Raw genomic sequence first — 13134 nt, 5'->3', positions numbered from 1 at the left:
AGAAGCTATTATGAAAAAGATTACCTTACCATTAAATTAGACTTATCACAAGAATTATTAGACTTATTACACAAGAATTATAATACAAGACTCGTAAAGAAGTTTTTCCTCACTATTCTTGAAAACAAAATACATCGCAATCTTGATTTTACTATTAGTAAAGTGTACGAGTACGTTATGATTGGCAAGTTTTGAAGAAATTATATTTCTAAATGATTCAAATAAAAAGAAACAAACTTACTTACATAAATACGATAATTTTTGGTGAAATTATAATTATTTTAATTTTTGCAAAATAAATCTGTACGGAGGATACTAAATTGATTATGTATTTTTATTTCTGTCTTTTAGATATCCTACATTCTATCTCTATTCTGTGTTGAACGTAATTAAGCACTCGCCTATAAGAAATAAAAAGAATACGAATGAGAAATGAAACAGTTATGTAAAAGTTGCATTTTTAAAAAAACTTATGATTAAATGATTTTTGTATAAAATTATATATGAAAACATGTACTAAAAGCAAACATTGCACAAAAATTTCACATTTAAAAAAAAATCGTAAAGTTTTAATAGAAATTTTGTCCATTTATAAAAATTTTTAACTAATCACTATAAGTGATTTTATTTATCGGAAATAGTCAATTACGGTAAAATAGCACTTTTAATGTTACGAGCTTCGTGATTTGTAAAAGCCAAGCAGAATTGAGCTGAGGCAGCGTAATTAGTCCCGAGAGTAAGCGTAAATGAGGAAAAATTGTGGACTTTTAACTAGACTAATTAAGCTCTCAAACGTGTGGTTATTCGTAGTAGTGCATGTTTGCGAAAAGAGCGGCACTTTATAATTTGCATTTTGTTCATCCCGCATATCGCGCAAAGTGATTAAAGTTCTTTGGCACTGTTACCCAATGTTTTTTCTATTAAGCTCCAAAAATTATCATCGGTTTCACTTCCATTATTAAAATGAAAGGCAGCGATTTTAACATTAATTTTCCGGTTTAATTAATTTTTTATAATCTTTTGTCCAATATGGATTTTACATACAAGGTGACAAAAAATTTGCCACAAAGTTTTGTATATTTATCAAATAATTACCCAGATAATAAGTTGACATTATTTGTCGCCTTTTAAAAACAACGACAAATAATGCCACAAAGTTGCTACCTGAACAGTAATATATAGTATAAGAGAAAACAAACTCTGGATTGTGTTGGTTATACTAACTAGGAAAAATGTTTTGTACTATAATCCAAATTTTGCTAAATTTGGTTCAAATGTATCGAACAAAATTGTAATTTTATGCGAACTGAATTACTTAGTTGATATAAATAAATATTTTTGTTATTTACAAAACAGAAAAATTATTTTCTTCGAAAGCAACTAAATTTTTTGTAATATAAACAAAATATTTGATTGCTGTTAAAAAGTGCTTCAACTAAACAATTTTATTGAAGGCACTATCTTTTTTTTTCTTAATAAATTATACCTTAATTAAAAATCAAAAAATTCTGCACCAAAAAATTTTGAGAGTTGGTGAATTGAAGACATAATCTCTTCCCTAAAAGAGAATTTATCCGTGAAAAAATGCATGACCATCGTGGATACATTCCCGTAGCGTCTAAAGTTTACATCAAAGCTAAAGATGGCCATTTTGAGACAGAGAGAGAGAGAGAGAGAGAGGGGAGAGAAACAGAGAGTTGTTTCTTGTAAACATGCGTTATTAATGTTTAAACACAAAACTTCGTGGCTTAACATTTTTTATCACTTTATATATATTTTCTTATTTCTTCTATTTTATATAAAAAGAAATACGAGCGCAAACAATATTTATATTATTTAACAATCCAGTTCTGAAACTCTGTATTTTGCTCTCGCAAAACGTATGGAAAACATTTTTTAAATTTCAGATATCGCCGGCGGATATTTGTGCTTTATTGTCAGTATTCTGGGGATTGGCGTGGTCACGGCGATAATCGGCGATGTTGCCTCGTATTTTGGTTGTACTTTGGGCATCAAGGATTCTGTCACCGCGATTGTTTTTGTCGCCCTCGGTACCAGCATTCCTGGTAAGTGCCTAAAAACTGAGGATAATATACTACAAAAAAGGACGACATCGAGAGAAAACGTGAAAATGTCTTGTTGGATTAGAATTCTGGCAGAGATTCAATCAGAAAGTACAAATAAATTTTTAATAAATCTTAATACATATATCTCTTTGAATAATAAAACTAATTAAACATCTAATACATATTTACTTTAAATGAAAAAAATGATATTAAGTCAAATTTAATGATTCTTGTATCAAATAAATATATGCTTACATTTAGTAAATATTTACTTAGACGTATATAAACAATTATTTTTGTAAATTTAGCAGAGTTGAAAAAGTTACTTTTTAAGTTACTTATAAGTTATTTTTTTGGTTACCTTATATGTTTATTATAAAAACTGAGTACAAAAAGTGATACAAAATTGAAGCAAATGATAAAATATAATATAAAAAATAAAATACCCGAATTAATTATACTCATTTCTGTAATACAAAGTGATTTATAAGTAACTTGTAAGGTAACTTTTCCAATTCTGAAATTTAGTATGCTTTTAGTGTTCAAATTAAATACTTAAATTAAACATGCTAGTCGAGAAGTTTGATTACGATAAGAATTTATATAATCAGAATTTGTTTTGTTTGTACTTCGCTTGTTGATACAATCAGAACATTTTCTCAGTACATTATTAGAAAATAGTAAATATATATAAAGACTTTTGTTATTAAATAAAAATAAAAATCACATATAATTACATAATGTAATTATATTGTTGTACCATCGAGACATTTTAATGTTATACCACCGAAACGTTTGTAAAAATCCTAACAAAGATTTTTATTATTATACATATGTCTATTTTATATTTAAATCTTACTGATTATTGACTGTTACATGCCCTTTACTTAGATTTTTATTATTATTAGAAAAAGCAACTTATCTCTCACATTAGTTTACCTTCACATTAAGCATTGATCGCATTTCTACTTATGACATCTGCTGTATTACGGCAGGCTTTTGAGATTACCTAAGCGAGGAGAGCAATGATAATTTATTGCACTTGGTCTTTGTGTCTGGGAATAATGGCTGCCAACGGCCTATGTTCTTTCGGATGGAACGGTTAACACGTGCAACCATAAACGAGTTAAATACACTTTCTTCGTACATGTACCACCAGAGGGTTGCAGCACTGCTATAAAATTGCATTGTAAAATTGCAATATTGTATACGTCGCGCAAAAAATATTACTGCGTCGTAAAATTGTAGCAAAATTAAAGGGTTTGCCTTAAGAAGACTTACACTGCTCTATGGCAATGTTGCGGTGAAATATATTTATGTTAAGGGATTACGTACATTTAAGAGGCCAAAAAATATAGCAATCTTTTCTGACTTTCCTACAAAAATGCAGGGAATTAAACTCGACGTACGGAGAAGAAAATAATAATATTACACAAAACCTTATTATTCTATTTCTTATTTTACTAGTTTCTAATATTACTGTAATCGTGTTAGAATTTTTCATTTCTTTGCTTCTACAAAGTTTTCGCATTCAATATGGCGTTGTAATTTACAAGATTATATCTCATTGTTGCATTCTAATTAGAATGTTCTATATTGGACTTTTTCAAGCACTTTTTAGATTCCAAAATATTTTATATTTTGTACATTTAAAATAAAAAAAGAACAAACAAGGACAGAACAAGATATAATTTTATTTTAATAATTTTAATAAAACACACATTAAAAATGTGAGTATACAGTCATATTTACAAAAATTAATTACATTAACAACTCTTCAGAAGCAATTATGATCTGACCTTTGTCTTCTATTTTTGTACGAAATTCACGACACGAGCATTTAATAAATTATTTGAGTGGGCGTTATCAAAAGCTATTAAAAGCGTAACGACAGTCGCGTCATTTCAAGTTTCTGGGTCAATAGGTTACGTTCAAAATTTACATCTAAAACAGAAGTTTGAAATTGATTATCCCAAAAATGTGTCCGTAACATCTTAATGTTCAGTGAACGTGCAGCTATTTTAATGTCCAAAGGAGAAACAATGTGTAGAGAGAGAGAGAGAGAGAGAGAGAGAGAGAGAGAGAGAGAGAGAGAGAGAGTTCTTACTAATTTTGATTATTAATTTAACTTATACAGAAAGATATCTCTTTCTATTTTTAAATTACGTCAGAGAATTCCGAAATTATATTTATTTGAAAAATGCCGGCCAAGGCCCTACGTTGGCTGAATATCGACGAGATTTGCATGACGCACAGCTTCTTGGTTGGATTACTTAGGCCACTGTGCTTTTCTTTTATACCGTGTTTTTTCTCTGTTAGAAACTTTACAAGAAACTTTCTTCTCCCAGAACCTCATCAATATTTATGCCAAAGGGTACCTTCGATCTTCCAAAGTACCGCTCACCGAGATCGGTTTGACGATCTTATCGTATTACCAACAAAAAAAAATCGAAAGACAGGATTTATTTAGAATACTTACCTATACAAAATATTTCAGAATTACTTATAATATGATATCAAGATCTGCATTGCGTTAAATCACGCATAGCGAAGCAAATCGCATATTTATGTAGAATCTTATATATTTTAGATTATTTTTTAAATATTTAATTAACTTTTATATTTTTATTAATATGTATATGTGTATATATATATATTTATTACATCCTAAAAAATTTGTTTATTTTTACTCTATGTTAGTTATTACTGAAGAATATCTTAGATTTCTTTTTAATGCTATATTGGTTAATCGATTATCCACAAATTTTGCACAAATATGCGTGCATACACTTAATAATTATTACTTCAAATTCTGTTTGTTTAAATCATTGTTAACAAATTATAAAGCTTATATATTGATTAACAATTAATCGTAATTACTTTGTACAGATTAATTGTTAAAACAAATATTACGACAATTAATTACCGTCTTACGATAATACAAGACAAAGTTAACTATCATTCACGGTGGATGGATTGCTGAGTGTTACTACTGCAGTAATAATGTAATACCAAAGGTATACACCGATGACATAAGCTCAGAATAAACAATCCTCCTTGCTAATTCGACTATTTAATTATTGCATTGATACATACATAGCATATAATAGTATAATAGCAACGCAAATGAATCGAAAACTTGATTTAACCATAATTTTTTATTAAGTAAATATTTATTTGCAATAAGTAAATATTAATTTACTTACAATTAGTACTATTCAAAGAAATACTATTAAAAATGTAGTAAATTTCTTTTAATGTAAATAAGAATTGCTCTTAAATATCCTTAACGTGAATTTAATATAAAAATAATAGAAGGCAACGATAAAAATTGCTTTCGAAAATTCTTTAGATTAAATTTTTATCCACATCTGTGCAGATATATATTATATAATTTCAGAAATCGTGGTATTTACTGCGCACGAAGTTGGAGCGCACGTTTTACCAAGTTGTTATTAAACGTATAGATACGTTTCACATATGTGCTCTGTTATACTACGGGATTTTCTTGCCCTCTGTAACAACGACGAAGGGCGCTTTGCACTCTGCTCACAACTCGACGACCGAACTTACACTGCTATAAACTGCAAACTGGTACAAGCCGCATATTCCAAGCCGTTACCACAAATCCTGCGGCACAACGGTTTTAAGTGCGGTTGACGATCTTTGATTCTCCTGACAGAATATGTGTACTAAAAAGCCGCTTTGTTACTTGCGCGGGTCATACACGTGGTGCTGCGGCGTGAAATACGGGTTTTATCTCGCATAACGCCGTGAATAAAGCGTTAAATTTGCGGATAAATAAAAAGCAATATCGGTTAAATTATAATCTTGGAGCTCGTTAACCTTGAACTCGATAAAGAAATGTATTTTTAAGAACGAATTAAATAACAGATACAATAACGCTTTGATCGTTAAAAATTTACTTATTTGTATATATATATATATATATGTATATGTTTAATTTTATATATAAGAAACTATATAAAACTATATAAAACGTAATGACGATTTTTTTTACCGCCTACGTAAAATATTTATTATTGCATGTTTTTCTATATATATCGAGTCTGAAAAAAGATATTTAAACTTTTTCATAATAGAGGAGCAAAATACATGATATAAAATTTGAAGTATATTATTTTTTAAATATATATAAATAGAGTACAGACTCTCAGTGTTCAAGAATAGTAAGAATATAAGAAATATTAGGAATCAATGCGCTAATTTTCAACGTATAACAAATTTAATGACGTCATTTACAAACAAATAATACAGAGATTAAATGCCTTATTACTTTAAGGTCAACAGAAGGAAGTGAATAATAAAAAATTTCATATTTTCATTTTTTATTTTTTTTTTATGAGAAATTACTCTTACTGAAAAACATTTCTGGTTGAAAATGGACGAATCAAACTGGAATTCTCTTTGGTTAATATAATATTTCTTATAAAATCCATTAAAATTCTTATTTTTATAAGAAATGTGCATTACAGTCAAAATTTTAGTTATTTCAACTGGGATTCTAATAAATTAAACCAGAAAATTCTGATTCGTTTATTTTCCACCGAAATTATTATTTAATGCAACCAGACCATTTTTCGCAGTGAGCTCTTTTTGATTGCACTACCAGGAAATATATTGGTTATTTCATTAAAGCATAAATACGAATAATCTAAAAAAAATTATAATGTGAAAAACAATTTATCTCTAATAAAAATAATTTCAAATATTTTAAATAATTTACAAAACAGACTATATGTGTTAAATAGCTCTAGCAAGACGCATATTTAAAGAAAATCTTTACGACGTCTTTTAAATATCTTCAAAGGCATGTAAAAGATGTGTTTATGATATCTTTTAGACATGCCTGTTGTCTGGGATATTATGATAATTGTAACGTTCAAACATAACAATAGTCTAATAAAACATGTCATTGTTATTCGTACATTAATAGCTTCGTGCACTTGTCAAAGTAACAAAGACTCTGAAATATTTCAGACACGTTCGCGAGCAAAGTGGCCGCTTGCCAGGACAAGTATGCCGACGCGAGTGTCGGCAATGTGACTGGAAGTAACGCGGTAAACGTCTTCCTGGGAATCGGCGTCGCGTGGAGTATCGCCGCCATTTACCGTGCTTGCCACAGCGAACCGTTCCTTGTCGAACCTGGCAAGTAAGTAGTGGAAGCAATTACGAACATCCGGTGTACAGAAAAATGCTTAATTTAGTAAACAATCTACCTACGAATTCAAAGCTTAATTACACTAAAAAAATATCATAAATTTAAATAAATATTTATTTCAATAGTACCAACTAAATATTTATATATTAAATATAAAGATGTATACAATATTTAAATGTTAAATCTTATAGAACCATACATGTGAAAAACACAACCAATAAGAAATTGCTTTTAACGCTAGATAATTTAACTCGTGATATTATTGCGGTAGTGTTTCGTAGAGTGGCGTTTCAAGATCGAAAAATTATTCGGCGCGCGGTTTAAAAGACTACATCCGTAATATATAAATTCACACGGAATTATAATTAGCGCCTAAGATCCAGCTCGACCGTTAAAGGCAATTTCTTATTGGTTATAAAGATATATTTATTTGTGTGGTAGAAGAAATATTAATTTGATTTAACAATAATTTCTTTTTATTAAGTAAATACTTATTTAATAAGTAAATACTGTAAGTAAACATTTAGTTGGAAGTATTCAAATAAATATTTATTTAAATTTAGGGTATTTTTTCTCAAAAAACTTTTAATATAATAGATAATAAACAATTATTTTTATTTTATATATATTATATTATTTATTATTTATATTCTATTATTACATTATTATTATATTACTTATATTATATTTTTATATGTCTAATATTTTTTATTATAAACACACATTATATATAATTTATTTTGTACATCACGTTGGCAAAATTACGTCAGCATTTCTGGAGGTACTACTGAACATTTATTTCTCGTTACTTCTGTTTTCTCGTAAAAAATATATATTTGTGAATGTAATTTACGCGCATGTGTTTAATACATATATATTAGTTAGCAACAAAATTAATTTTCGATAATTCGTGAGCGCATTTTCACGCTAGTTCGGAATCTTACGAATGACACCGGATATGTCACGATGACACAAAACGTTACGTTATAGATTAAGTAAAGCGTGACCTCGATAACAAAGCATCATTCTCCATTTACGATCTCGTTCATGAAACTATTCCTAAGATATTTGGTTGAAGCACGATGACAGCAACTTGGCCAACATCGCTCTCGCGACGACGACATTTAACGCGACTGCCATTGTTCTGAGCTATGAAATTGTGAAATGTCGAAGAAAGTATCCGAGAAATTGGCCATTTATCTACATCAATAGACACTCGACGTAATATTGAAGCGAAATCGGAACTCCGGAGTTCGTATAATACTATATTAGAAGAGAATGATTATTTCTTTATTTTTTTAAATATTTTGTACATTGCATATTTGTCGTGAAAAATAACGCTGATAAAATACTAGAAAACTGTTAAAGGGTCTTTATGACATACAATTTTTTACTCTACTATGCTACACTGCATTCTATTTCACGAGGATTTCGACGGATTGCCAACCGCGAAATGGAGCATTGTACCTGGTCTCGTATCGGATGATGCTGAGTGTTTCCTAGCAAGAACACGCTACAGTACACTTCGTGTTGTATTCGTGTACGATACTTGTTGGAACGATTTGAAACTCTAGACTTAGTTTCTGAGAGGACATTATAAACTTACAATTACTCTAAGAGTGCATTTCAGTTCTCTCTTTTTTTATTGTAATCGTTTAAGTAATATTAATATATTTAGTATAATATATATCATTTATATATTATTATTATTTATTATGTCATTATAATAATCTAATAAAGCCATATAGTATAATTGTATAATTTAATTATACAAAAAGTTGTTACACGTTCTATATTTCTATATAAAATTTTTTTTAATATTAGAAAACACTACACAAAATTTTACACCCTTATATTTGGATTTTTATAGTATCCAGCAGTATTTTACAATTGAAATACACTTCGTATTGAACACAGTTGTTTGTGTACCTTGTTGGAAAATAGTTCATGAAAATCAAATACATGAATGTACAAGAAACATCTCCAATCAATTATTGCGTCTAAACAATTTCGTTAAATAATACTATTTTTTGTTGCGAAATAATTAATTTCTTAAATAGTAAATTTTTTTATTTGGAATGTAGTTGTATTTTTTATAGTTGACAAAACACAGAAATGCGCGTTTTTACTATACTTACTTAAAAATTTTGTTTTTGTGAAATAATTAATTTTACATTTTTTTCTCAGTTTAAAACTGTAGACTTTTAATATAAGTTTATTATATTTTCCTTGAATAATTTACTTTACAACAAATTCTAGTCTTCAAAAGAAGACGTTCTTTCGTTTTTTATATTAGGAAATGCATTTTCTCTTTGTTTTAGAATAAGATTAGATAAGGCAACGTTTCTGCTTGAAGTTGAAATATTACGACAATTTATTAAGAATAATAGATTATTTAGATTGTGCACTAGTGTGCTCAGGTGTGTTCTAAGATGTAATCTATTGCTGTAGACACAGGTGGTATTATAATGGTTGCAATCAAATTTGCAAGTGCTCAGTCGTTGATTGACTTTCAATGATAGTTTTGACATCGCCAATTGGAATTGGAAATGAATCTGTGTGGTTCCACCAGAAAAGTTCTCTCCTTCACATTTTCATGAAGACAATTTCAAAAGCTTAAACGTTGAATTTTTGAAAGTAAGGACATGGAAAGAAAATATCTTTTTATCTTTTTTCTTACTATGTTTTTGAAAATGTGGTAAATTTTTATATAAATTTGATAAATGTAAGTACAACATAGACATTTCGAAGATTTTTTCATAATGACCAATTAAAGCATCGAGAACTTTAATTTTCATTAACCTTTGCCTTTAAATAATATTGTTTTAAAAATATAAAAGACAAAGATTTGAATAATTTCTTTATGAAAAAGAATTCAATGTTTAAACGTCCGAAACTGACGTAAAAATTTATAATCTAGTTGATACCGAGACCCATTTGATTTATCTATTTTGACTAAAAGGAACTACTTAATTTCAAGAAATTAAAATAATATGACGTATAATAAAAAATGTGTATGTATCAATATGTGTGTGTATATCAAGTTTTTACCTTAATATTTTATTACTAAAATAATACTTTAATAATAATAATTAATATTAATAGTAAATAATAATAATACTTTAATAATAATAAAAATAAGTTTATTTATTCTAATAATGAATGAATTTTAAGATAATAATAATTTAAAGTAACAGATGTAACATGAAAAATATAATTAAATAAGTTCAATAAACCCACCGTCAGCTCAAGGGAGTTAATTTCATAATCGGTTGCTTGCTCCCTATACAAAAATTACAGATGCAACTTTGCCGTTGTTTCCTACATTGCACAACTATATATCTGAATAACTTTCTTTTATGACGCAGTTTGGCCTTCTCCGTCACCTTGTTCTGTAGCGAGGCTTGCTTCGTGATCCTGGTGCTGTTGGTAAGACGAGTCAAGTCGATCGGCGGTGAATTGGGCGGACCTTTTATACCAAAGCTCATCACGTCCGTGTTCCTGTTCTCCCTTTGGCTGCTCTACCTCATCATGTCCACCCTTGAGGCCTACGGCGTGATCCAGGGTTTCTAAACCAAGGCCAATGTAACGCCATGTCGGCCTATCCACTGCATATATCTTAGCTCTGGCGTCCGCCAAGGCACGTGCTCAACGAAACTATTAACCGGTAAATACAAAAGATCTTTAATTCTTTTAATTGCAGTTCAATTATTTGTCATGTTTAATTGTTTGTCATTTCTAATATGCATCAGGATGAACTTATTAAGTAGTACAGTGTAGTGTAGTGGACTAATTTATAATTTCACAGTGTTGGTCCGGTCCATTAGTTTTCTGTCTATCTGTAAGATTTTGTTAGAAATAGCTTAATTTTTTCTACTTTTGGAAATAGAAAAGTACTCAAGGACTTTATTTCCATTAAGGTAAAATACGAGTCAAATCAGAGAGACCGCAATTAAGAAAGTTGAAAATCAAGGTTAATTAGATTTTCAGCATTATAAAGCAAAAGAAGCTTAAAATGCTGATTTTTTAAAAGGCATAATGTACTATATTTCAACGTTTTTAACGAAGTTATTCCAATAATATACGTTTTTCACTGTACTATATATATACTTACGATTAGTTATTTCCGTTACAAAGAGTTTTATTCTACTGTATTGTTTTTAAAAGTTAAAAAATAGAAACTACATTATATATATACATATATATGTATACTATATCGATAATAATATTCTTCTCTTATATAAATCTAATTACACGAATAATACAACTAAATTGATTATTAATATTTAATAATATAATTTAATATTTATTATTAATTCATAATATTTATAATTTATTAATTATTTTGCGGACTTATTATGGAAACGTCTCTAGTTAAAACGAAATATTATATAATAAATAATTGCTGTCACACAAATAATTTTTTAGTTTTTATGACATCACTGCTGACATATTCAAATCAATTCAAAATCAAAATCAATTCGTAGATATTCTGGGAATTAAAAAATATGCTTAGTTATATTGCTATTTTACGACTTAAATATTTTGTTCAACATATAAAATAATTCAACGCATGTATATAAGATAGGACAACATCTTTTATTACAAATATCAATATTTTACGTTATTATTATAATTCATCGTATCTACTATAGTAAAATTATATTAGGATATGCTTCTATAAAATTGGGAAGGTATAACGATGTCAGCTATAACCATAAACGCGAAGTTAAGGTTTGATTCAATTATATTTTCATTATGAGAAGAGAGATCAGCAATTACGTTCTTTATTGTTTTATGACTAATATCGGTCGTCTTTTATGATGGAGTTATGTGAATACTACCAGAACATTAGAAAAAATTTTATAGAAAACAGAAGCAATTAAAGAGCAATTAGGTGATTAAATGGAACGTATCGTTTATGGAAAAAATTAGTTGACTTTCTAATAAAATTTAAAAAATTCTGCGCTAATACAATATTCTAGTATTTGACAATATTTAAGCTATTATTTTTTTCTATTTCCAGTTGAAAGAAAAAAGTGATAATCATAATTATCAAATACTTTTCTTCCAGTGTATTTAATAATTATTATTTCTAATTCATTATACCTTAATTATATGTTAATCTGAATTAACTTTCTTGGCACTTTCTCCGATGTAATATGATATAATCTTTTAAATTGTTCTCAACCTTATAAAATAATATATTTTTTAAACTGTTCTCGATTTTGATTACAGGATACAAAAGCGATATCGAGATGATACGATTTCGCGAAGAACGAACTCTAATTGTGCCGGGAACTCACATAAGTTCATCCTCTGAGACGATTAACAACGAACACGTTCGCGTGACGTATTAAATTGGAATGTGTATGTATGTGTATGCATGTATAGAGGTATCTGAGAACATGGGAGTGCTTGCGAGTGTGTCCAGTAAAGAGAAGAAGGCAAAATCGATGGAGAGGACAAGCGAAGAAGAGAAAAGAAAAAAAAACGAAGAAAAAAGTGCGCGTGAGAGAAAAAAATGTGAGCTTGCCTTAAAATAATTCAAAGGAAGAAAGAAGTAAGTGCGTTCTAGTCATGCCATATTCCCCGCAAAAAAAAACATTTGGCTGTTATCAAAAAAAAAAAAAAAGAAAAAAGAAAAAAGAAAAAGGAGAAGATAGATGAAAAAATATAGATAGTATACGTATATGTCTGGTCAGATCGCGGGTACACACACATATATGTGTACATATTGTATTTATTTATAATAATTCTAAGAAATACACACAGGTTTCTATATGGTAATTTAGTAGCGGATTACAATTCTTTCTTTTCTGCCGAAAATGAAGTCGGTAATTTTATATACATATTACTAAAAACGATACGTTACTTTTATCGAGG

General features: G+C 28.6%; 1 protein-coding gene across 1 annotated transcript in view; it reads left to right on the top strand.

Moving 5' to 3' along the window:
- The window catches only part of Calx (sodium/calcium exchanger 3), a 69940-nt gene extending 57036 nt beyond the window's left edge, over nucleotides 1-12904 (top strand). Inside the window, exons 6-9 of the mRNA XM_018536605.1 lie at nucleotides 1908-2066; nucleotides 7068-7239; nucleotides 10617-10915; nucleotides 12487-12904. Of these exons, the coding sequence (XP_018392107.1) occupies nucleotides 1908-2066; nucleotides 7068-7239; nucleotides 10617-10821 (536 nt within the window). The 3' untranslated portion in view covers nucleotides 10822-10915; nucleotides 12487-12904. The remainder of the gene's footprint in view (nucleotides 1-1907; nucleotides 2067-7067; nucleotides 7240-10616; nucleotides 10916-12486) is intronic.
- Nucleotides 12905-13134: the final 230 nt, after the last annotated feature.

Source organism: Cyphomyrmex costatus, unplaced genomic scaffold (genome assembly GCF_001594065.2).
Source record: "Cyphomyrmex costatus isolate MS0001 unplaced genomic scaffold, Ccosl1.0 scaffold100, whole genome shotgun sequence".
Taxonomy (NCBI): domain Eukaryota; kingdom Metazoa; phylum Arthropoda; class Insecta; order Hymenoptera; family Formicidae; genus Cyphomyrmex; species Cyphomyrmex costatus.
Note: the sequence above shows the minus strand (reverse complement) of the source record. Positions and strands in the feature narration are given on the sequence as shown.